This window comes from Nerophis ophidion, linkage group LG02, assembly GCF_033978795.1.
Source record: "Nerophis ophidion isolate RoL-2023_Sa linkage group LG02, RoL_Noph_v1.0, whole genome shotgun sequence".
NCBI lineage: Eukaryota > Metazoa > Chordata > Actinopteri > Syngnathiformes > Syngnathidae > Nerophis > Nerophis ophidion.
The window spans coordinates 36,628,854-36,655,555 of NC_084612.1; the positions used below are offsets into that span (position 1 = coordinate 36,628,854).

Here is a 26,702-nt window from a genome sequence, read left to right on the forward strand (position 1 = left end):
ATTGCACAGTCGGGTATTAGGGCAGTATATTGTATAGAGGTGAATTATTATTATTTTAAGTTAGAGTTCAACATGGTGACAGCTTTGGGAAATAAGCTGTCTCTGAGCCTGTTTGTTCTGGTTCTGATGCACCTGTAGCGCCTGCCTGATAGTAGCAAGTCGAACAGGTGGAAGCCAGGGTGTGTGCTGTCCTTGGTAATGTTTTTTGCTATGTTGAGGCAACGGGAGTTGTTTAAATCCTTCAGGGTGGGCAGGGGACAGCCGATGATTTTTTGTGCAGACTTTATGACCCTTTGAATCGCCTGTTTGTCTGCTTCAGTGCAGCTGGCGTACCACACTGTTATGCAGTACGTCAGCAGGCTCTCGACAGCCGAGCAATAGAAGGTATCCAGGTAAGATTACGAAATGCCTAAAGCACCAACGCGCATGTGCTGCCGTGGAACCAAACACTCATGCAGTTATAACCTATGAGGATGTGTGGCTTAGATGGTAGGGCGACTAACCAGACACTTGAGAGTTCCCGGTTCAATTCCAGCCTACACCATCCTAGTCACTGAAGGGTCGTCCTTTGGGCAGGACACTTCACCCACCTTGCCCCTACTGCCACTCACACTGGTGTTAGTGTAGCTTAAATGTAGACAATGAGTTTCTCTAAGTAAAGTGCATTGAGTCACTCGAGAAAAAGTGCTATGTAAATAGAATTCACTTCACTTCGCTTCATTTAATCATTATTACATTCATATATTGTATGTGCAGTGGCGCGTACATTATCTTTAAAATCAGCGCAAACTAAAAAAGCGCCCGGCAAACATAATGAATGTTTTTTTTTTCATGTGTTGCTGCATGAAATAAAACCAACTCTCATGAAATACAACACTTTCAATCATCCATATAGTGATATATTACATGTGCAGTGAAGTGTACATTAACATCAGCGCACACTAACAAGGAGCCCAGAATACATCATGTTTTATTGTTCTAAAGCTCCCTCATCTACTGCTGCACAAATTGATCCAACACATGTAAGTTAACTACATGATCGGTTGTTAAATAAGGATTTTCAAAGTGTTTCTCTATTCTAATGACATAAGGAAAAAGTTCTTGCTGTACAAGCTGTTCCATCAGTCGGAGGTCTGACTGCAATCTTATGTGTGACAACATAATTGGAGAGTGTAGCTAGCAGCAGCGTCTTACAAAGCCCTTTTTGATCCGTCTTTTTAACAATATGTAGTGAATAGAGATGTCCGATAATGGCTTTTTTGCCGATATCTGATATTCCGATTTTGTCTAACTCTTAATTACCGATACCGATATCAACCGATACCGATATATACAGTCGTGGAATTAACACATTGTTATGCCTAATTTTGTTGTGATGCCTCGCTGGATGCATTAAATAATGCAACAAGGTTTTCCAAAATAAATCAACTCAAGTTATGTAAAAAATGCCGACATGGCACTGCCATATTTATTATTGAAGTCACAAAGTGCATTATTTTTTTTAACATGCCTCAAAACAGCAGCTTGAAATTTGGGACATGCTCTCCCTGAGAGAGCATCTTGTGGTGGGCGGGGTTGGGGGGCAGGGTTGAGGTGCGGGGAAGAGTTAGTGCTGCAAGGGGTTTTGGGTATTTGTTCTGTTGTGTTTATGTTGTATTATGGTGCGGATGTTCTCCCGAAATGCGTCTGTCATTCTTGTTTGGTGTGGTTTCACAGTGTGGCACATATTTGTAACAGTTTTAAAGTTGTTTATACGGCCACCCTCAGTCTGACCTGTATGGCTGTTGACCAAGTATGTGTTGCAGTCACTTGTGTGTTTGAAAAGCCGTAGATATCATGTGATTGGGCTGGCATGCAAAGGATGTGCCTTCAAGGTTTATTGGCGCTCTGTACTTTTCCCTACATCCATGTACACAGCGGCGTTTTAAAAAGTCAGAAATTTTTAGTAGTTCATTTTAGGAAAATTCCTTATAAAAAAAATTGGTGCTGAAAGCCGTCAATGCAGAAAAAATGACTCTTTCAAAACACAAGACGCATTTCTGGTAAATTAACACTGAAGCAATCCATTCCGTCTCAGAAGTAGCCAATGAGGTGTCACGTGAGACAGAGCCTACAAAGAAGCAGTTAATGCAACACAACATGAGACCAGGCTGTGTAATCTACTGTATGTGCTAGGATCCTTTTTATTAACGAACCAGCAGGATGGTGGGTATACAGCAGCAGGGAGCATGGACAAGGTGGGAGGGTGCACTGGAAAGGAAGGTGACCTGGTCACCACTGTGCAACTAAACACAAAAAATTAAGTGGCATAAATTCATTGTTAAAAAAAAAAAAAAACCTTTCAATGTAAAGACACAAATTAACTTCCATACATAAGACTCTGATTAAGTCGTCTACACCAGTGGTCCCCAACCACCGGGCCACTCGATTTGTACCGGGCCGAAGAATAATTTTTTATTATTATTATTTTATTTATTTATTTATTTTTTATTAAATCAACATAATAAACACAAGATACACTTACAATTAGTGCACCAACCCAAAAAAACGTCCTTTTTTCATGACAAAGAAAAAAAAAATTAACATTTAGAACAGCAATGTCTTTCATTAAAAAAATTGCAGCTCATTTTTAAACTTATCAAACTCCTCTTGCGGGCCACAGGCCGGATTAAACCTGTTTGGCTCGCATTTTTTTGACATCCTTGGTCTACACGCACACTCTGAGTTTTGAAACTCTTCACCCTGGCCAGCATTTTTGGAAAGTGTGGGTTTTTAAAGACAAAAGTATGTTTTTGCGTGTGGACAAGAAGCCAAAACGCATAGAAAATAAATATGTATTTGATCATTTTGGGTGGATTCTGACCATCATTCACAATCATTATGAGAGACTAGAGGACAAAATGTTGTGGTTTTTTGCAGTCTAAAAGTTGTCTCGTTCTCTGTAGCAAGCAATGCAGCTAATAGGAGTAAACAATTCTACCTCTGAATCACTTTAAAATGCATTCAAAACCATCAACAATACTTTAATTACGTTCCGTAACCTGTATAATAACCAAACTGTAGCGATATTTTAAGAGGAGGAACTCTCTTTCTCGCATAGTAACACATCGACATGCTTCAGTATTAGCCGTAAAAGTAAAACTTTGGCGAGAGATAAGATTCTACGACAACACGAAATGTGAGTTTTGTAATGCACAAAACTGTGATAAGGCACCAATCTGTACTGACTGAAAAACATGAACAATCATATTACAGTATCTGTAAAGTATTAGCCCACTTTTCATGTTTTGTTTTTACACAGCTAGCCAGACAGCTGTATCATAATCAATATAAAGTGTGATCCACTCGATGGACAGTTGTCTCTTTGGTCCAGCTGGCCAGAATAGTTATTTCAAGTTTTTTGATCAGGCACTCCATTTATGTCGAAATAGCTTGTCTCCAAATTCCATATTTGTAGATTCGAGTCGCTTTCATCTCACTCAATCGCCTTTTGTCAGCTCCATCGTTTCACCCTCTTCTTCTTGCTTGCTTCTAGAAGCAGCAGCTCATACTCCGTTACTTCAGCTTCAAAAAGACAAGGTTGTGAATCCTCATTTGTCCAAAAATAGTCATCTTCATTGTCTGTTTTCTGTCAAGATTAGAACACATACAATCGTTTTGTTTCCTGAAGTACACATTTGTTACCTGAGGTCAGACGTGCACGGCCATGGAAACGGAAGTCAATGCACATTGGTTAAAATGACCACAATATAGGGCTGGGCGATATTGCCTTTTTTTTAATATCGCAATTATTTTGGGCCATATCGCGATATACGATATATTTTACGATATTTTGCCTTGGCCTTGAATGAACACTTGATGCATATGATCACAGCAGTATGATGATTCTATGTGTATACATTAAAATATTCTTCTTCATACTGCATTAATATATGCTACTTTTAAACTTTCATGCAGAGAGGGAAATCACAACTAAGTCAATTGACCAAAAGTGTATTTATTAGGGGTGTAACGGTACGTGTATTTGTATCGAACCGTTTCGTTACGGGGGTTTCGGTTCAGCACGCGGGCGTACCGAACAAGTTCGGAAGCAGAAGTCTTCACAAGCTGCTCTGCTTTCTGCCTCTGTCTCTGCCTCATTGTCCTGCCCACACAACCATCTGATTGGTTACATACAAAGCCAATCAGCAGTGCGTATTCAGAGCGATGTAACAGCCAGTCAGCAGTGCGTATTCAGACTTCAGAACGATGTAGTCAATGCTTTAGTGTCGAGCAGATATTCGTCTAGCAGGGGAAGAGCGGACTCTACCCAAATTATACTAATCACTTCCCAGTCACAACTATTACAAACATCACTATGAGCCTGTTGACCTTCTAGAAACTTACACTGCAGCTCAGCTCGCTTACAGTATAGGCTTGAGATGAAGGCTAATTGGCTTTTAGCGTAACGTTAGCTCATTTTTCTGTGTGTGTGTGTGAGTGTGTGTGTGTGTGCGGGTGTGTGTGTGTGTGTGCGTGCGTGCGTGCGTGTGCGTGCGTGCGTGTGCGTGTTTTAGGGGCAGCAAAGCCCTGTCTGTCTGTTATTTCATTAAGCTCCATTGTGTTTAGGGATGAATAGTCTCTCCTATTGCAATTGTACTATTTTCAGCTATAGTTACATGAATCATTAGTAATGTAGCAGCCTAGTTTTGAATAGCAGGGTCCCTGCTATCACATGTTGATACAAATACAACATTTACATAATAAAAGTCAACTACAGGCTTCCCAAATGCTGTAATAAATTAAGCATGATGAGTTGACATTAAACAGTTTCAATGGAAACTGTTTAATGTTAAACTTTTTATATGTAGAAGAAAGGTTTTTTCATTTTATTTAATCAAAGCAACAACTTGAGGCTGTTTAATGTGGATTAATGTGGGCAGAATTATTATAGTGTTCCCAATGTTAAAAGGATAAAGCCATTGTTTACAAATTTGGTAAATAAATAACCAAACATTTTTTATTTTGTTGATTTCTCACTGTACCGAAATGAACCGAACCGTGACCTCTAAACCGAGGTACGTACCGAACCGAAATTTTTGTGTACCGTTACACCCCTAGTATTTATTAAAGTCATTAAGCAATGGCACAAACATTCAAGTCATTTCCAAAATATAAAGTGCAAGATTGTCAGAGACATTTTAAGTGTCAAATAAAAATGACCTACATAATAGGAAGTCAAATAGTATTTGTTCTTCACTATGTGGTAGGTTGCGACGAACGTAATGAAATTCTCTTAATGCTCTAGCGAGTGACTTTTCAAATGATGCTACATATTAGCAGTAATGCTACTTTTTATAGCAACGCTTTTCCTCCCCACACTTGACAAATTGCAGTTGTCTGTTCGACATATTCCCACTTGAAGCCGAACCACCGCCAGACGATGAAAACCCTGCTTTTTTATTGGGAATGAAGTCTTCCTTCATTTGTTACCAGATCTGTATCTTCTTTCCCGTACGGCTATGTTAGCAGCTAACGTAACCCCGTATGCTACCTCTCTGGTGGGCGAGGGCGGACACGTTGTGACAAAGGATGTGACATTTTGTGACGTTTGTAGGAATGTGTGCCTGCCTGTCTGTGAGAAGGAGAGACAGGAAAGAGCGAGAAGAGCCTGAAGTGTACCCACGCAGTTAAAAACAACTGCGCAAGAACGTATACTCGGATATTACGATATAGTCATTTTCTATATCGCACAGAGACAAACCCGCGATATATCGTATATATGGTATATATCGATATATCGCCCAGCCCTACCACAACACAGGAAATATTGAACATATTACATATTGTTATGAAGGTGTCTGTTACTACATTATATATAGACTTGCAGTGTGTATACAAAACATTGATAGAGGATTTTGAAGTTGTTTTAGAGGGCTTTGACGACTAAAACGATGACTCCCATTAGCCGCATTTTCCAAGCGTTTATCATCTTTGAAATCTTAATTTAAAAAAAACACGTATGATCTTTTCTCTCCTAGGAAACATTACAAAAAAAGTGCAGTTCCCCTTTAAAGTATCTGCGTTCATGTGAACATGACCTTCATTGTAAACTATCTTGAAAGTGCAGCCTGTATTGCAATGCAATTACTGTACTACAACAGCTGGTCCCTAAACCGCATTTCATTTGTCTTCCGCAGGTGCAGTAACCTCACTTATCCACTAAACCTCCCACAAGTGAGCATCGTGTTCATTTTTGTGAACGAAGCCTTGTCTGTTATTCTGAGGTCCATTCACTCTGCCATTAACAAGACGCCCTCCCACCTTCTCAAAGAGATCATTCTGGTGGATGACAACAGCAATAATGGTAATCAGCAAGCCTTTTGCAACACAGCAGTTCCTTTTCTTTCCTCTCCCAGAATATTGTTCACATTTCATTCATTTCTTTTGAACACAACAAACCAAACATACCCTCCATCTACATTTGAATAGAAGCAGGAAGAGGCTAAAGCTTATAATTGCATGCCCCATAACTTAGATGATCTGATTATTAATCAACAATATAATACATAACCATCTGATACATGACAGTATTCAGTCAGGATGTGAATCATAAATCAACTCATGATTGGATCGGTTTAAATTCTTGGAGTGGTGATTTGATTCGGAATCGATTTTCGATTCAACGCGATGCACAATTCAAACCGTCCATCCATCCATCCATATTCTACCTCTTATTCCCTTTGGGGTTGCGGGGTGCAAACCGATTCTTGCAATATATTTTTTGATATTAAACAATTACAATAAGACCTTTTCAACAGGTTACAGGTCATGAAAGCTTGGCTGCTGACCTATGACTAATGCAGTAAGCGCGGAGATAGTCTCAAAACGTGTTAAAAAAAAAAAAAATTCTTAGTTGCATTTTTTTACTTTGAATTTATTTTTTTTATTTTCAATTTGGATGTGAATAAAACTTTTTCTGCACCCCTAACATTCAGTATATTATTACAGCATACATATAAATAATTGCATTCACATCACAATACAGAACCCACTCATAATTTCATCAAATGTCATTTGTATAAATATATGAATACACCTTTAGGGTATTTATGATATTATGTATCTCTTTCAAAAATATATAATTTTAATATTTTGTAACACTTTAGTATAAGGAACACATATTCACCATTAATTTGTTGCTTATTAACATGCAAATTAGTTACATATTGGCTTTTAATTAGTCATTATTAAGTACATATTAATGCCTTATTCTGCATGGCCTTATTATACAACCAGTAAGCCATTAACTCAGAGCCTATAAGCCTTCCCTCAATAACCTCAGAATTATTGCTTTTTAGAAACACTAAACCTAACCCTTATGTGTTCCCCAAGTGTCCAAATAACTCTAAATTAAGTCTTTGTTACTTTAATAAGCAACTAACTAATGGTGAATATGTTCCGCATACTAAAGTGTTACCTAATATTTTATTAAATTGAATGAAGTTAGTGCTTTGTTGATTTCCTCATCCAATGGATTCCACTGAGTCACATTCTCAACTCATTCAACAACTCCTTGCTAGGCAATTGTGAAACCACAATGTGCTTTACCTTTTCTGTTTGCTCAAATTTTGATAGAAGAGGCTCTCAAATGACTGCTGTTGAAGTTCTTTGTTTTCATGACTTGATTAACATGACATGCTACCTCAATTTGACCCGCCGCAAGTTAGATGAACCTACCCTGTGTATATACCCACCACTTATATAGCACAGTTTTGTTAAAAAAAGAATGTACTATGTGATGTAGGGCATCTATTATATTGGGACACGAGTAGAATTAGTGTATACCGTATTTTTCGGATTATAAGTCGCTCCGGAGTATACGTCGCACCGGCCGAAAATGCATAATAAAGGAGGAGAATAAGTCGCTGTGACGGACTCCCAGCCGTCTTTGTGTGGATTGCGATGACACTGGACACACGACGCGTCGTAGCAGGTTTGATTCACTCTTATTCTTTCAGCAAATCTGTCTTCGGGCCAGTCGGGCGCGCCCATTTCTAGTGCGCCGGCCCTGCTTCCTGGCCGCGATGCACCTTTCGGTGCTCGCCTGCTGTGTCTGTGGTGGGGACTCATCTTGGCGTGCTCTGTTGTCGGGCTCGTGGTCGGGTTGCCGTGGTTTTCTCCTCTCTCCTCCGATCGTGCCCCCTTCGCCTCTCTTAAAGTCTAGGAGCAGATGCGCAGATTGTGAGCAGGTCTGTGTCCTACGCACCTGACTCCGATTGCCGTCCTCCTGCCGCTCCGCGTGCGTCACGCCTCTCCTCGCCGCCGCATGCCCCGCCTCCTGGCCTCCATCTTGGTCCAGAGCGCCTCTCTCAGCCCGCTGTCGGCCCCTCGGCTGCGTCTCTCCACAGACCTCCCCCGCCAGTTCGAGGCCAGGCTCCATTTATCTTTCTTTTCTTTGTCTCTGCGTTGTTCTTTGATTTCTAAAACTTCAATTACTTTGTCTTTCTCCTTGTCCTCTTTGAGTCTTTCCTTGTCCTCTTCGTCCTCTTCTTCTTTTTCTTGCATTTCTCCAAGAATTTCTTTCTCAATTTCTTGAGCTTTTCCAACCTCTTCTTCATCCTTAATTTCTTCCTCTTCTTGTTCGTCTTCATCATTTTCCAGCAATTCTTCAATTATTTCTTCTATTTCAATTTTTTGAGTCACTTCTTCTCGTTTAAGTTTTTCTTTGTCCTCTTTTTCCTTTTCTTGCATTTCTCCAAGAATTTCTTTGTCGATTTCTTGAGCTTTTCCAACATTTTCTTCTTCCTCGATTTCTTCCTCTTCTTGTTCGTCTTCATCATTTTCCAGCAATTCTTCAATTATTTCTTATATTTCAATTTCCGGAGTTACTTCTTCTTGTTTAAGTTTTTCTTTGTCTTATTTGTCCTTTTCTTCCTTTTCTTGCATTTCTCCAATAATTTTTTTCTCAATTTTTTCCTCTTCTTGTTCGTCTTCATCATTTTCCAGAAATTCTTCAATTATTCCTTTTATTTCAATTTCTTGAGTTACTTCTTCTTGTTTAAGTTTTTATTTGTCCTCTTTGCCTTCTCCGTTCTCTACTTGCATTTCTCCAAGTAATTCTTCTTTTCTCTCAATTTGTTGAGGTGTTTCGACTTCGTCTTCATCTTAAATTTCTTCTTCATTTTCATCATCTTAAAAGTGTTACTAAAACGGCCTTCTTTCATCTCCGTAATATCGCTAAAATTCGCTCCATTCTGTCCACTAAAGACGCTGGGATCATTATCCATGCGTTTGTTACGTCTCGCCTCGATTACTGTAACGTATTATTTTTGGGTCTCCCCATGTCTAGCATTAAAAGATTACAGTTGGTACAAAATGCGGCTGCTAGACTTTTGACAAGAACAAGAAAGTTTGATCATATTACGCCTATACTGGCTCACCTGCACTGGCTTCCTGTGCACTTATGATGTGACTTTAAGGTTTCACTACTTACGTATAAAATACTACACGGTCTAGCTCCATCCTATCTTGCCGATTGTATTGTACCATATGTCCCGGCAAGAAATCTGCATTCAAAAGACTCCGGCTTATTAGTGATTCCTATATCCCCAAAAAAGTCTGCGGGCTGTAGAGCGTTTTCCGTTCGGGCTCCAGTACTCTGGAATGCCCTCCCGGTAACAGTTCGAGATGCCACCTCACCTCATTTAAGTCTCACCTTAAAACTCATTTATATACTCTAGCCTTTAAATAGACTCCCTTTTTAGACCAGTTGATCTGCCGTTTCTTTTCTTTTTCTCCTATGTCCCACTCTCCCTTGTGGAGGGGGTCCGGTCCGATCCGGTGACCATGTACTGCTTGCCTGTGTATCGGCTGGGGACATCTCTGCGCTGCTGATCCGCCTCCGCTTGGGATGTTTTCCTGCTGGCTCCGCTGTAAACGGGACTCTCGCTGCTGTGTTGGATCCATTATGGATTGAACTTTCACAGTATCATGTTAAACCCGCTCGACATCCATTGCTTTCGTCCTCTCCAAGGTTCTCATAGTCATCATTGTCACCGACGTCCCACTGGGTGTGAGTTTTCCTTGCCCTTATGTGGGCCTACCGAGGATGTCGTAGTGGTTTGTGTTGTGGTTTGTGCAGCCTTTTGAGACATTAGTGATTCAGGGCTATATAAGTAAACATTGATTGATTGATTGATCATCATCATCTTCTTTATCTTCCAGAATTTCTTCAATTATTTCTTCTTCTTCATCTTCTTCTTTAACATACATTTTATCATCATTGTCATCTTCATCATCGTCGTAATCTTCATCCGCAACATAAACTTCATCATCAACGTAGATTTCACCATTACTTCATTCTCAACGTAAATTTCTTCATCATAAACTTCTTCATATTCTTCTTTACTGTAATCTTCATTAACATGGACTTCTTCAACATAAATTTCTTCCCTGTACAATTCTTCTTCCGGGTGGCACTCGTCCTCCCTTTTGGCCGACAGCTCGCTCTGGTGGTCGGCCTGCTCCAACAGCGCTTCCAGCCTCTGAGTCTCCCGGCGCTTCTCCTCGAGCAGCCTTGTATAGCTTGCCACGAGAGCCCAGATGACGTCATCGTCCTCCGCTTTCAATGGTGTCTTCTTGTTGGGCACCAATGTGACGGACTCCCAGCCGTCCTCATGTGGGTTGCGGTGACACTGGGCACACGACTTGTCGTAGAAGGTTTGATTCACTTTTATTCTTTCAGCAAATCTTTCAGCATTTCTAGTGCGCCGGCCTTGCTTCCTGGTCGCGATGCACCTTTCGGTGCTCGCCTGCTGCGTCTGTGGCAGGGACTCATCTTGGCGTTCTCTGTTGTCGGGCTCGTGGTCGGGTTGCCGTGGTTTCCTCTTCTCTCCCCCGATCGTGCCCCCTTCGCCTCTCTTAAATTCTAGGAGCAGATGCGCAGATTGTGAGCAGGTGTGTGTCCTACGCACCTGACTCCGATTGCTGTCCTCCTGCCGCTCCGCGTGCGTCACGCCTCTCCTCGCCGCCGCATCACCCGCCTCCTGGCCTCCATCTTGGTCCAGAGCGCCTCTCTCAGCCCGCTGTCGGCCCCTTGGCTGCGTCTCTCCACAGTCGTATTTTAAAATAAATAAAGAATAAGTCACATTTTTGGGGGAAATTTATTTGATAAAATCCAACACCAAGAATAGACATTTGAAAGGTAATTTAAAACAAATAAATAATAGTGAACAACAGGCTGAATAAGTGTATGTTATATGACTCATAAATAACCAACTGAGAGGTGCCTGGTATGTTAACGTAACATATTATGGTAAGAGTCATTCAAATAACTATAACATCTACAACATGCTACACGTTTACCAAACAATCTGTCACTCCTAATCGATAAATCCGATAAAATGTTCTTCCTCGATGTCGCTTCTAAACAACTCTGCCAACTCCAAAGGTATGTGCCGCTTCCACTTGTCATTTTCTGCTGCATATTTCACTACGTCCAGCTTGTAATCTGCAGTACATGATTTATTTTTCGGTGCCATTTTTATTCAGCCCTTCTCAGTTTCTATAAGTTACCGCCAACGATGAAATGACCCATCTTAATAGCTACGGCAGTAGCATATAGCATATAGCAGTTAGCATCCCATGACCCACAATGCACTTCTGCCATGACCCTCCCCCACCAAATTCTTATTGGTTGACGTGTGTGTGACGATTGCTGACGTGTGTGTGACGATTGCTGACATTTTCTTCATCTCTTCCGCGAATGAGATAAATAATATTATTTAATATTTTACGGTAATGTGTTAATAATTTCACACATAAGTCGCTCCGGAGTATATGTTGCATCCCCATCCAAACTATGAAAAAAACGGATTTATAACACCAAAAATATGGTAAGTAAAAAAATAGATAAGGTGAACAATAGCTTTTCAAATACATAGCTCATTAGCAATGAAGCTACAGGCATATTTGTTTTGTATCCACAATAAATCAACACCAAATCAGAACTTTGCAGCAATGTTTACCCACTTTATTTGCCTTGTTAGCTTCCTATCAGGGATGAGTGATGGTGGTTGAGAGGAGAATTGTTAGCTGTTAGATGCTGAAAATTGTTGGACGCTTTGCAGCTTTGATGCATTGCTGTAGCTTGATTATTTTTTATTTTTTTGGATGTGTACATAATGCAACGCACATTTGCTAGACAAAGGCAGTGTGGTGTGTTGCCGTGCTCACGGCTGTGGCCACAGTGTCAAAAAACGACTGGAAATGCCTGAAGAAGATTGTTGGCTGATTCGTTGTTCACTCTCCGGGAGCGGACGGCCCTGATGTCATAATACAAACCCCGTTTCCATATGAGTTGGAAAATTGTGTTAGATGTAAATATAAACGGAATACAATGATTTGCGGATCCTTTTCAACCCATATTCAGTTGACTGAACTACAAAGACAAGATATTTGATGTTCAAACTCATAAACTTTATTTTTTTTTTTTGCAAATAATAATTAACTTAGAATTTCATGGCTGCAACACGTCCCAAAGTAGTTGGGAAAGGGCATGTTCACCTCTGTGTTACATCACCTTTTCTTTTAACAACACTCAATAATCGTTTGGGAACTGAGGAAACTAATTGTAGAAGCTTTGAAAGTGGAATTCTTTCCCATTCTTGTTTTATGTAAAGCTTCAGTCGTTCAACAGTCCGGGGTCTCCGCTGTCGTATTTTACACTTCATAATGTGCCACACATTTTTGATGGGAAACAGGTCTGGACAGCAGACGGGCCAGGAAAGTACCCACACTCTTTTTTTTATGAATCCACGCTGTTGTAACACGTGCTAAATGTGGCTTGACATTGTCTTGTTGAAATAAGCAGGGGCGTCCATGAAAAAGACGGGGCTTAGATGGCAGCATATGTTGTTCCAAAACCTGTATGTACCTTTCAGCATTAATGGTGCCTTCACAGATGTGTAAGTTACCCATGCCTTGGGCACTTATGCACCCCCATATCATCACAGATGCTGGCTTTTGAACTTTGCGTCGATAACAGTCTGGATGGTTCGCTTCCCCTTTGGTCCGGATGACACAATGTCGAATTTTTCCCAAAACAATTTCAAATGTGGACTAGTCAGACCACAGAACACTTTTCCACTTTGCATCAGTCCATATTAGATGATCTCGGGCCCAGAGAAGCCAGCGGCGTTTCTGGATGTTGTTGATAAATGACTTTCGCTTTGCATAGTAGAGCTTTAAAGGCCTACTAAAACCCATTACTACCGACCATGCAGTCTGATAGTTTATATATCAATCCGGAGTTTGCATGTTCTCCCCGTGAATGCGTGGGTTCCCTCCGGGTACTCCGGCTTCCTCCCACCTCCAAAGACATGCACCTGGGGATAAGTTGATTGGCAACACAAAAAATTGGCCCTAGTGTGTGAATATGAGTGTGAGTGTTGTCTGTCTATCTGTGTTGGCCCTGCGATGAGGTGGCGACTAGTCCACGGTGTACCCCGCCTTCCGCCCGATTGTAGCTGAGATAGGCGCCAGCGCCCCCCGCGACCCCGAAAGGGAATAAGCGGTAGAAAATGGATGGATGGATGGATGATGAAATATTAACATTGCAATACATGCCAATACGGCCGGTTTAGTTTACTAAATTACAATTTTAAATTTCCCGCTGAGTTTCCTGTTGAAAACGTCGAGGAATGATGACGCGATGATGACGTGTGTTTGTGACGTTATTGGTTGGAGGAGACATATTAGCCCAGCACCACTTACGGCTAAAAGTTGTCTCTTTTCACTGCGCAATTACACAGTATTTTGGACATTTGTGTTGCTGAATCTTTTGCAATTTGTTCAGTTAATAATGGAGAAGTCAAAGTAGAAAGATGGAGGTGGGAAGCTTTTAGCTTTTAGCCACACAAACACACGGTGTTTCCTTGTTTAAAATTTCTGGAGGTGAAGCTTTACTATGGATCAGAGCGGTCAAGCGAACATGGATCCCGACTACATGTCCACCGGCTGGTTTCGGTGAGAAAATTGTGGAAATAAGTCGCTTCTGACCGGAGATCAGCGGATCCAGCGACCTCCTGCAGTTGCCGTGACTTCTCTCAGAGACTCTGGCGTCAAAACACCCGTGGCCACACCCCTCCGACTTTAAGGTACTATTTAACTCGCTAAAACACTAGCAACACAATAGGCAGGCAAGGGATTTCCCAGAATTATCCTAGTAAATGTGTCTAAAAACATCTGAATCGCTCTCACTGCCCTCGCCTTTTTTTTTTCTTTTTTTTTTCCAAGCCTTCACTCTAAATTTCCTCATCCACGAATCTTTCATCCTCGCTTTCTCGGTCCGAATAGCTCTAGCTGCTGCTGGCTATGATTGTAAACAATGTGAGGATGTGAGGAGCCCTACAACCCGTGACGTCACGCACACATCGTCTGCCACTTCCGAGAAAGGCAAGGCTTTTTTATTAGCAACCTAAAGTTACGAACTTTGTCGTCGATGTTCTCTACAAAATCCTTTCAGCAATAAGAAAACTTAATTTCTGTAGGCCTTTAAATTGCACCTACAGATGTAGCGACAAACTGTATTTAGTGACAGTGGTTTTCTGAAGTGTTCCTGAGCCTTTGTGGTGATATCATTTAGAGATTGATGTCGGTTTTTGATACAGTGCCGTCTGAGGGATCGAAGGTTACGGTCATTCAATCTTGGTTTCCGGCCATGCCTCTTACGTGGAGTGATTTCTCCAGATTCTCTGAACCTTTTGATGATACTATGGACCTTGGATGTTGAAATCCCTAATTTTCTTGCAATTGCACTTTGAGAAACGTTGTTCTTGAACTGTTTGACTATTTGCTCACGCAGTTGTGGACAAAGGGGTGTACCTCACCCCATCCTTTCTTGTGAAAGACGGAGCATTTTTTGGGAAGCTGTTTTTATACCCAATCATGGCACCCACCTGTTCCCAATTAGCATGCATACCTGTGGGATGTTCCAAATAAGTGTTTGATGAGCATTCCTCAACTTTATCAGTATTTATTGCCACCTTTCCCAACTTCTTTGTCACGTCTTACTGCCCTCAAATTCTAAAGTTAATGATTATTATAAAAAAATGTTTATCAGTTTGAACATCAAATATGTTGTATTTGTAGTGCATTCAATTGAATATGGGTTGAAAATGATTTGCAAATCATTGTATTCCGTTTATATTTACATCTAACACAATTTCCCAACTCATATGGAAACTGGGTTTGTAAGTGTATTTTTTTCAGGGTTGTCAAAGTTAGGCGATAATAACGTGTTAACTATAACGGTACTAATTTTTTTAACGTGCGATTAACGCACATGCGTCGTGACTCCTTTTTGACCATCAGGCCATTCTGTTGCGTCGGAAAATGTGGCAGTTTTCACTACATACTGAAGAGCCTGACGCCGAAAAAAATATGGTAAGAAATGAACAAAGAAAAGGTACATTATTGAAAGGTCCAAAGCCATTGGAAGGTTGTCTCCCGGCAAAACAAGACCATTTTTTTAATCCACTATCGCTGAGACGACATTAGAGCAACAGCTTGCTGGCGAGTGTGCATTCAGAGAGGTTGGTTGGGTTTCACTTACGTGTTGAGGTTAGTTTTTTTCCTTTTTTTTTTTTTACTGAGACAAAGATTATGTATGTATTTAATATTACTATGGTATATTATTTATCTGTTCACTATTCTGTTACAGAGAACAAGGATATTGGATGAAATTGATATGGTATGAAAAGGGGTAGGATTAAATAAGGTCTGCTTCTTCCTCCTTCTTTTCGGACGTGCTGTAATGAAACAACAGGAATTGTGTGATGCATTATATTGTATCGTATGCATGTCCGTAAGGAATTGATATTGAACTGAACTGAACGGAATCAAAGCATTATGCTAGCAATCCACATGTTGTGTTATCAGTGTATGAAACTGGTATTTAAACATGGTGTAGCTACTCCTCTGAATGCAAGTGCTCCTACAGCAGGAATAACATTCCTGTATTTTAAAAAAAATCTAAATCTGGCAAGACACCGACACACTGCAGGTAAATTTTTTATTGTCATAAAAGCCTGTTTTGTCTTTTTTTGTGTTCAGTTGTTTTAAAAAGCCTAATTATTTATTTTTTTTAAATTGTGTCAACTTGAAAATTAACTGTCTAGGGCAGGGGTAGGGAACCTATGGCTCTTGAGCCAGATCTGGCTCTTTTGATGACTGCATCTGGCTCACAGATAAATCTTAGCCGACATTGCTTAACACGACAAGTAATGAATAATTCCGCTGGTAATCACAGTGTTAAAAATAACGTTCAAAATATAAAACATTCTCATGCATTTTAATCCATCCATCCGTTTTTCTACCGCACCTGTTCAAGAAGTCGCATTAAGGGTAAGAAGTATTTTATTTATTGTTGGGTTAGCTTCAGAATAACTGTCATCAAAAAGAATAAGAGACGTACTGTACTCTAAAAATGTTGGTCGTACTTAATAATGCACGCATTTAGTTGTATTCAATATTAAAAAAATATTATATGGCTCTCACGGAAATACATTTTAAAATATTTGGTTTTCATGGCTCTCTCAGCCAAAAAGGTTCCCGACCCCTGGTCTGGGGTATATTTATGAATTATGAAATATTATATCTATTTGAGATCAACTGTGAGCTAACTATGAACATTGCGATTAATTTGACAGCCCTGTTTTCGGGATCGAAAAGTCCCAAAGTCGTGATCGATGGGTTGGTGAATCCTGGTCTAGCCGATCAGAGGACCTCAATAAACCACTGTGCAAAACATTATTATGTTTATTAATTTGTTTTAGTATTTTTAGGTGGAAAACAATCACAAATTAAATCTCTTTAGGTACCTCCTTTGGCTATGAAACATGCTATGCTTTTTTTTTTTATTATTCAAATGAATCAGATCTGTATACGAAAATTCTTACTCCTTTCATGTTACAATTAGTCATACTGTAGGTAAACCAGTTTTAAAAATATCTGCATGTAACATTAGTAAGACCGCTTTTAGATATGATTAAAATAGTGAACAGTGGCCCAGAGAGAAGGTTGTTTACCAAAGTCATTAATCCAAAGTGTGTCAATGATCGCACTCCCATCGATGGCCAGAGAGTTGAATATATACAGGTATTACTCTGTTGCTTAAAAAAAAGAGTAAATGCAGCGAGGTCTACTCTGCCCGTAAGCACATTACAGCCAAACATGCATTTTGCATCTTTTAATTGGCAGCCAGGGAGCTGCCTCCTTCAGCCGCTCCAAGAAGCCAAGTCACGATTTGACATTTTGCTGATGGCATTTCACCTTGTTTACTGCTCATGTTGTCGTTGTTGTAGATCATATCTTCCTAAAATGTCATTAGCCTGTTGACCTGCAAGGTAGCCAACAATGTCGAAAGGGGGTCATCATCCACAACTCACCTATATTCATCTGCTGCTTTACAATAGTGGAGCACAAGTGTCACAGCATTTTACCTCCCACGGACATTAGCATGCAGGAGAACATGTCGCCATCAAAGGGAAGGGACAGGGCAAATAGACCAAGCTCATTTCTCCTTAATTGGATAATGTCCAAAGCAATGGGCTGAAAAGTCAGGTGTGTGTGAAACTTATAGCCTATCAGATAATTTATATGATTCCACGAGCCACCAATTTATTCATTCCAATGTGCCCATGTAAGAGGAACATTTTCAGCAGTGTGAAATCAAGGTGGTATCCATTCAGTGTGGTGCCTTATCCCTTAGGTCGCTGATAATGACAACGCAGTCACGTCATTTCATCTCCGTGTTTGATGGGGTGTATGACCTTGCGAGTGCTTCCACACTAAATGCTGCAAAGCATACTTTTATAGACCTTGCTTAGTGCACTGGTCCTTCACACGCCGTACGTTCAGATTTAGAAACTTGTCCAAAAGGTCCTAATGAGATTCAGACAGAGCTCAACCACTGATTGACTACTGTAATTAAAGGGCGTCTCTTCATGCTTTTGTCCACAAAGAGTCAATCTTTGTTAACAGAGTTAGTGTGATAAATGAGCGCCACAACCAATCATTATGTTCCTAATCACATCAGTCTGTTGTATAAATAAGTCATCTTCTCAAGTCAGAGTTTAATTAAAATAAGATTTCTTATTTGTATAGGTCGAAATCAAGGAAGAGCGTAATGACATACTCAATGATTATTCATTCTAGAGACTTCTGTATATTATATGGGTTGGTTGATTACAAGCAATTGAAGAAAAAAGGTGTGCACTACTTGCTGCAACCAGAAGAGGTGCTGTTAATTCATTCTCTTTTAGGTTATGGTCTGGAGAAAAACATCATCTATAGCAGGGGTCGGGAACCTTTTTGGCGGAGAGAGCCATGAAACCCAAATATTTTAAAATGTATTTCCGTGAGAGCCGTATAATATTTTTAACACTGAATACAACTGTCAGGTTCAAACACTGATGACATCTATTAAATAGACAAGAAGCAAGGAATTAAACAGAGAAGGGATTCAATTTAGCTCAATGAGGAGAAACGCGTAGACCTGTACCCTTGTACAGTGTCAACCCATGCTCTGACAAGAGAATTCCACACTTCCTCTTTTATTTGGACTTTCCCTGAATTCACACAACTAAATGCATACATCTCTTATTCTTTTTAATAACATTGTTATTCTGAAGTTAACCAATAATAAATAAAATACTTTTGACCGTTAATGCGAGTTCTTGAACAGGTGCGATAGAAACGGATGGATGGATTAAAATGCATAAGAATGTTTTGTATTTTGAACGTTATTTTTAACACTGTGATTACCACGGAATTAATTACTTATCATGTTAAGCAACGTGAGCAAAGATGCGGTCATCAAAAGAGCCACATCTGGCTCGAGAGCCAGAGGTTCCCTACCCCTGATCTTGAGACTAAATTATGCTCCTATGATGTGCAATAAAAGAGAGGAAATGTCCAAATAGTACAAGGTTTCCCTTTAATGCAATTAACTGTGGCGAATCGCCAGGGTAAAATAATGGCCGCCACAGCTTGAAAATAAGTTTTTTTTTGTGAAAACAAATGTATTTAATATTATGTATTGTAGTGTCCAAAAGAAGTCAGAAGTCCGACGCTTGCTATTTTTAACTTCTAGTGCCAATCTTGTGCTAACAACCGTACCAATTCCAACAGGTTTAACGTCCCTTGCACACACATCCCCATTCTCTGCTAATCCGCTTTCAGGGTAGGACGGTGTGTTTGCGATAACGGGAAAATAAACATCAAATCGAAACCACACGTACATAAAACATTACCACCAGCAGGTCGTTACAGTATGACTGGATATACTTTTGTATATAGACTATTATTTGTGCACTATTGACTAGTGATGCACCGAAAATTCAGCCGCCAAAAACCGACTTTGATCACTGAAAATTGTGCGGCCGAAACTGGATGTTGTGACATAAACAGGACGCATGTAATGGTCTGGAGTGCAGTCAGCATGTCTGCGATGCGGACATAACTTTACTATATCCCAAATATACCCGTAGACAGTGATCTGCAAATTCTTCAGAAATTAAGAGGACAGCAGCGGCTTCTGAGGAGAGAAAGTCCAGCAGGAGCTGCAGTGCGAAGTAAGTATGACATCATGCTCGCTGCAGCTCGACTCTTTCATCGCCGACATTGAGGGACAGAAGTTTAGTTTCTGAACACAAGTACAGTCTATAAAAACACCAGAAAATTATGCTAGATTTGTTGCTAACCGTTTTTAATCAAGAAAAAGTCACTAAAAGTCTCTTCACACTCAATACATTGTACACTAAGCAGCAACACTTAAAAATATAGCAAACAATTTAATATTAAATATATGTTAACATTAATAATAACACAGATTTGTTTTTCAAATGTACATGTACATTTTTTTAGCCTTTTTTAAAGAAAATCATATTATAGCAAATTATATAATGATGTCATGATGACCACGCCCCACCATGCTCCTAACCAAGCACTCTAGAGGAAACCTTGTAGTATTTGCTTGGGTATCAATAGTTCAAATAAACATGATCTGCACCTACTCAGAAAACATCAATCAATCAATTAATCAAAGTTTATTTTTATAGCCCTTAATCACAAGTGTCTCAAAGAGCTGCACTACGACATCCTCTGCTCAGATCCTACATCAGGGCAATAAAAAACTCAACCCAATGGGAACGATGAAAAACCTTGGAGGGGACAGCAGATGTAGGGACACCCAATCACCACTCCCACCCGTGTGTGACCGCTGCAGTGGAGGCCAAGTGGATACGGTTAATAATGTGAGTCCAGTCCATAGTGGGGCCAGCAGGGGATCCTCTTGAATGGAGACAAGTCAGCAGCGCAAAGACGTCCCCAAAGTCCTTTAAACAGCCACCCCCTAAACTGTGGTCACCTGATAACCTCTCCATGCAGGAGAGGGGGGCAGGGTAGAACAGAAAAGAGACAGCTGATCAACTAGTCTAAAAAGGTAGTCTATTTAAAGGCTAGAGTATACAAATGAGTTTTGAGATATGACTTAAATGCTTCTACTGAGGTAGCAACTGTTACTAGTAGGGCATTCCAGAGTACTGGAGCCTGGCTAGAAATTGCTCTAAAGCCCGCAGACTTTTTTGGGCTCTGGGAATCACTAATAAGCCAGAGTTCTTACAACGCAGATTTCTGGCCAGGACATATGGTACAATACAATCAGCAAGATAGAATGGAGCTAGACCGTTTATAATTTTATACGTAAGTAGTAAAACCTTAAAGATGTCTTAAATGCACAGGAAGCCATTGCAGGTGAGCCAGTATAGACATAATATGATCAAACTTACTTGTTCTTGTCAAAAGTTTAGCAGCTGCATTTTGTACCAACTGTAATCTTCTAATGCTAGACATAGGGAGAGCCGAAAATAATACGTTACAGTAATCGAGACGAGAAGTAACAAACGCAAGAATGATAATCTCAGCATCGCTGGTTGACAACATCAGACGGTTTTTAGCGATATTACGGAGATGATAGAGGACTGTTTTAGTAACACTCTTAATGTGTGACTAATGTGTGATATTGATATTCTTTACCGAGTCCATCCACTCATCCATTTTCTACCGCTTATTCCCTTTGGGGTCGCGGGGGGCGCTGGTGCCTATCCCAGCTACAATCGGGTGGAAGCCAATGTACACCCTGGACAAGTCGCCACCTCATCACAGGGCCAACACAGATAGACAGACAACATTCACATTCACATTCACACACTAGGGCCCATTTAGTGTTGCCAATCAACCTATCCCCAGGTGCATGTCTTTGGAAGTGGGAGGAAGCCGGAGTACCCGGAGGGAACCCACACATTCACGGGGAGAATATGCAAACTCCACACAGAAAGATCCAGAGCCTGGGATTGAACCCAAGACTGCTCAGGACCTTCGTATTGTGAGGCATATGCACTAACCCCTCTTCCACCGTGCTGCTTCTTTACCGAGTCGCTTTGTGTAATTGTTTGGTTGTCAAAGCTTAAAGTGGTATTATTAAATAGGTGTCGGTGTCTAGCAGGACCGATAATCAGCATTTACGTTTTCTTAGCAATAAGATGCAAAAAATTGCTGGACATCCATTGTTTAATTTCATTTAGACACGCCTCCAGGTGAGTACAATCTGGCGTGTTGGTCAGCTTTAGGAACATGTAGAGTTGGGTGTCATCAGCATAACAGTGAAAGCTAACACAGTATTTGCGTATGATGTCACCTAGCGGCAGCATGTAGATGCTGAAGAGTGCAGGGCCAAGGACCGAACCCTGGGCAACTCCACACGTTACCTTAACATACTCCGCGAACACATAGTTAAGGGAGACACACTGCATCCTGTCAGTAAGATAGGAGTTAAACCAAGAAAATGCTTAGTCTAACATACCAATTCATGTTTTGATTCATTCTAATAAAATGTTATGATCGACGGTATGGAAAGCAACGCTAAGATCAAGTAGCAGCAACATGATTGACGCATCAGAATCCATAGTTAGCAATAGATCAATAGTCATTTTTGCGAGGGCTGTCTTCATGGAGTGATTTGCCCTGAAACTGGACTGAAAGGGTTCACAGAAATTGTTAGACGCTAAATCAGTCCAGAACAAAATCCGGCCTGCGTGCCACATGCGGCCCATTAAGATTTTAAATCTGGCCCGCAGGACGATCGACATCATTTTTTGGGACTTTAGCATCAAAACTGTAGCCACCATTATGATGTGCAGTGCTGTTTTTAAAATACTGTAAGTTTTGAACTATAGTAAGTATTTCAGTAGTAGAAATCTGCGCTTTTGAGGGTTATACGAGTTATTACGATAATCTACGTCACAGTAGTTCAGACAAGGAACAAAGCAGAGTGGGCCGGGTTAGTTTTCAGAGCAGCCCACCTGAAACACGTGTGTCAGAAACAGAAAATCTGCGGAAGCAGATTTTTACAAAAAAGTTCTGCATCAAGGTACAATACATCATATTGTAGGTGTTTATTAGGGACCAAATGTCCCTTTGGGACAGAGGACCCTATTGAATTTCTAAGGTTTTATTATTATTATTTATTATACCGCTGCCTCTTTGAGCTGTAATTTGACCCCCTTAACATGCTTCAAAACTCACCAAATTTCCCACACACATTAAGGACTGGAGAAAATTGCGATCCAATTAAAAAACCAAAACCCAATACTCACAATTGCGCTCTAGCACCCCCTAGGAAGAAAACACAGACAAAACTGTCTCTAACTTCCAGTAGGAACGTCGTAGAAACATGAAACAAAAACCACGACGTAGGTCTCGGTTAGACCTATATTTCATACACTCTTCCCTCTCAGCTAAAATCAACAGGAAGTTTGCAATTCCCCCTTCAATACAAAAGTTGGCTAAAAACAAATTCGCTTTTTTTCTAACATTATCTCCTCTGAGGCTGTTTGTCGTTTCGACTTCAAATAAGCAAGAGAAGAGAGATTGAACCCTTTTGATTAAAAGTTGATGAAATAGTTTTAATCACTGCTACGGTTGTGATTTTATCAGCCTTCACAGAACCGCTGCGCTGAAAACCATTTCAAAGATGGCTGCCATGCGCAGACACAGTGAGGGAGACTTTTTTTTTTTGTTCTTTTCCCTACCGTCTGCTGCTGTTGGGGAGGGGCTGTGATCGTCTATTCCAGGGGTCTCAAACATGCGGCCCGCGAGACGTTATTATGACACCCCTAAATTACAGGGCACCAATTCTCTCAAAGCCCCTGTTGATTTTTATCAGATCACGTTATTCAGGGAGTGCCATAATGGCACTGCCTTTGGCGCCCCCTACATTCTGAACTGACAACATGCAAGCCCAGTTGTCTGTTGCATTTGGCTATGTGAGACGCACGTGTGTTATTGCAAGATACAGAATATTTCATCAACAGCTACACACGTCACACTAAGGGTGGCCGTATAAAAACATTTTTAACACTGTTACAAATATATGCCAGAATGTGAACCCACCCCCACCCCCCCCCCCCCCACCACCACCAACCCCCCAGCCCCCACCCTCCCTACTTGCGTCGGTTGAGGTGTTGTAGATTGTAGCCTGGGAGAGTCAGGGCTGCAAGCAGTTCTGGGTATTTGTTCTCTTGTGTTTAAGTTGTGTTTGGGTGCGGAAATTCTCCCAAAATGTGTTTGTCATTCTTGTTTGGTGTGGGTTCACTGTGTGGCGCATATTTGTAACAGTGTTAAAGTTGTTTGTCCGGCCACCCTCTGTGTGACCTGTATGGCTGTTGACCAAGTACGTCTTAGAGCCGCGTGCGTTCTGCACAAGTCTCCCACAACATGATACGGAGACGGCACGTTAGTTGTGTGATGTAGAAGCGTGCGCGATGACACATAGTGGAGCAGTAGTCCTCTTTCAGGTGGTGTGCGAACCCCTGGAGATACTTGATGGTATGCCAAGGGACAAGTGAGATTTATTAAAAACATTCTAAAAAAGAGCAGCAATTCATAAATCCTTTATAAATATGTTTATTGAATAATATTTCAATGAAATATGAATGTAAGCTCATAAACTGTGAAAAAATAATACAACAATCCAACATTCAGTGTTGACAGTTAGACTTTTTATGGACATGTTCCATAAATAATGATGTTAAAGATTTCTTTTTTTGTGAAGACATGTTTAGAATTAAGTTCATGAATCCAGATGGATCTCTATTACAATCCCCAAAGAGGGCACTTTAAGTTGATGATTACTTCTATGTGTAGAAATCTTTACTTATAATTGAATCACTTGTTTATTTTTGAACAAGTTTTTTTGTTATTTTTATGTCTTTTTTTCCAAATAGTTCAAGAAAGACCACTACAAATGACCAATATTTTGCACTGTTATACAATTTAATAAATCAGAAACTGATGACAGAGTACTGTATTTTACTTCTTTAGCTGTTTTTTTCAACCAATAATGCTTTGCTCTGATTAGGGGGTACTAGCCCTTTGAGACACTAGTGATTTAGGGCTATATGAGTAAACATTGATTGATTGATTGATTGAATTAAAAAAATGTTCACATGGGGTACATCACTGAAAAAAGGTTGAGAACCACTGTTGTAGAGGATGTTAAAGGCACTGCAGTCACGGCACAAATTCGGGAGAATGGCTGCACCGGTAGATTGTCGGGAGGTGCACTGAAATTCAGGAGTCTCCCGGAAAAATCGTGAGGGTTGGCAAGTATGTTGCTAGGGCGGGAAAGCCATTCATAGAAAGTGAATTCATTATAAAGTTCATGTTAGATTTTTTAAGAAATCTTTTCTTGCGGCCCAGCCTCACCCAGTTTCTGCATCCAGTGGCCCCCAGGTAAATTGCCAGGTGCCATTGCTAAGCCGCTATGTTTTTAAAGTTGTCGTTTGCCTGCATATCGTAAAAACAACCGTCCAACATTTTTTATTTTGGGTACTTACGTATGGTGCCTGACTGTTGTGGCGTTTTAAGGCCATCTGCACTTTTTATGCTACGGTAAAGACAATGAATGTTCTGGTTTTGATTTTATTAGCCTTCAAAGAACCCATCCATCCATCCATTTTCTACCGCTTATTCCCTTTTAGGGTCGCGGGGGGAGCTGACGCCTATCTCAGCAACAATCGGGCGGAAGGCGGGGTACACCCTGGACAAGTCGCCACCTCATCGCAGGGCCAACACAGATAGACAGACAACATTCACACTCACATTCACACACTAGGGCCAATTTAGTGTTGCCAATCAACCTATCCCCAGGTGCATGTCTTTGGAAGTGGGAGGAAGCCGGAGTACCCGGAGGGAACCCACGCATTCACGGGGAGAACATGCAAACTCCACACAGAAAGATCCCGAGCCTGGATTTGAACCCAGGACTGCAGGACCTTCGTATTGTGAGGCAGACGCACTAACCCCTCTGAAAAACATTTCTAAGATGGCCGTCGTGCGCTCACACAGAGAGCTAGACGTTTTTTTTTTGTTTGTTTTTTTTCCTACCGCTCCCAGTTTGTAATCTTATAAATGGCATAAACGCGCCAGTGACACAATATTTGAATAATGTTAACATTAGTTGTGCTTTGCCCTCGTGTGAAATATTTGTTCAGATGGCTGCCGGCTTGCTAACGTTTATCCGGGCTTGGGTCGCGGGGGCGGCAGCCAAAGCGGTCCCGTCCATCGCTGCTTGCAGCTTTAATTACACTTTGAATTCATATTTTTGCTGGTTTTTTTTACATTTTTGGTGTAAAAGATGTCTATCAAAGAGGTGGTCTGAGAAGTACAAGAGGAGTGTTAATATGTTGTTAATACTCAGTGTTTTATTGTTCATAGTTAATATTGAAAATCCCACTTTTTTTTATTTTAATGTACATTTTGGGTCTCCCATTCAATAAAAAACTGTAAAATTCCATTCTGTTTTTTTGAGATAGTCTGTCATAACGTTTTTTAGAACTCTGTTGGACATAGTCCATCCATCTATTTTCTACCGCTTGTCCCTTTTGGGGTGGCGGGGGGTGCTGGAGCCTAGCTCAGCTGCATTCGGGCAGAAGGCAGCTGACCCTGGACAAGTCGCCACCTCATCGCAGGGCCAACACAGATAGACAGACAACATTCACACTCACATTCACACATTAGGGACCATTTAGTGTTTCCAATCAACCTATCCCCAGGTGCATGTTTTTGGAGGTGGGAGGAAGCCGGTGTACCCGGAGGGAACCCACGCAGTCACGGGGAGAACATGCAAACTCCACACAGAAAGATCCCGAGCCCGGGATTGAACTCAGGACCTCCGTATTGTGAGGCACATGCACTAATCCCTGTGTCACCGTGCTGCCTATCGGACATCGTGACTTTTGTTATTAGTACTGTTATATATATTATATTAGTATTATTATATATACTATATTATAAAAATCTGCTGTACAGTATGTGTTTGGGTTCCTTTTTTTTTCAGGTATACTAATAACAAAAGTCATAATGATTGTGACTTTTGTTATTGGTATTCCCGGAAAAAAAGGAACCCTAACACACATACTGGACAGCAATTTTTTACAGCTAAATCTGTACATATAATTTCCACACACATACACATTGGCCCCCCAGACACATTTCGTTTCTCTCAATGTGGCCCCCGAGTTAAAATATTTGCCCAAAATGTCTGCAAAGAGGGATCTCAAACAGTGCGATGTCACTGTCAACACCGAGGGGATCCTCGC

At 40.8% G+C, this 26,702-nt stretch overlaps 1 protein-coding gene across 2 annotated transcripts in view; it reads left to right on the forward strand.

Moving 5' to 3' along the window:
• galnt18b (UDP-N-acetyl-alpha-D-galactosamine:polypeptide N-acetylgalactosaminyltransferase 18b) overlaps nt 1-26,702 on the forward strand; it is a 294,528-nt gene that overhangs the window by 151,609 nt on the left and 116,217 nt on the right. For both annotated transcript variants that reach the window (XM_061882872.1, XM_061882878.1), the window contains exon 3: nt 6,180-6,346. In XM_061882872.1, the coding sequence (XP_061738856.1) occupies nt 6,180-6,346 (167 nt within the window). The remainder of the gene's footprint in view (nt 1-6,179; nt 6,347-26,702) is intronic.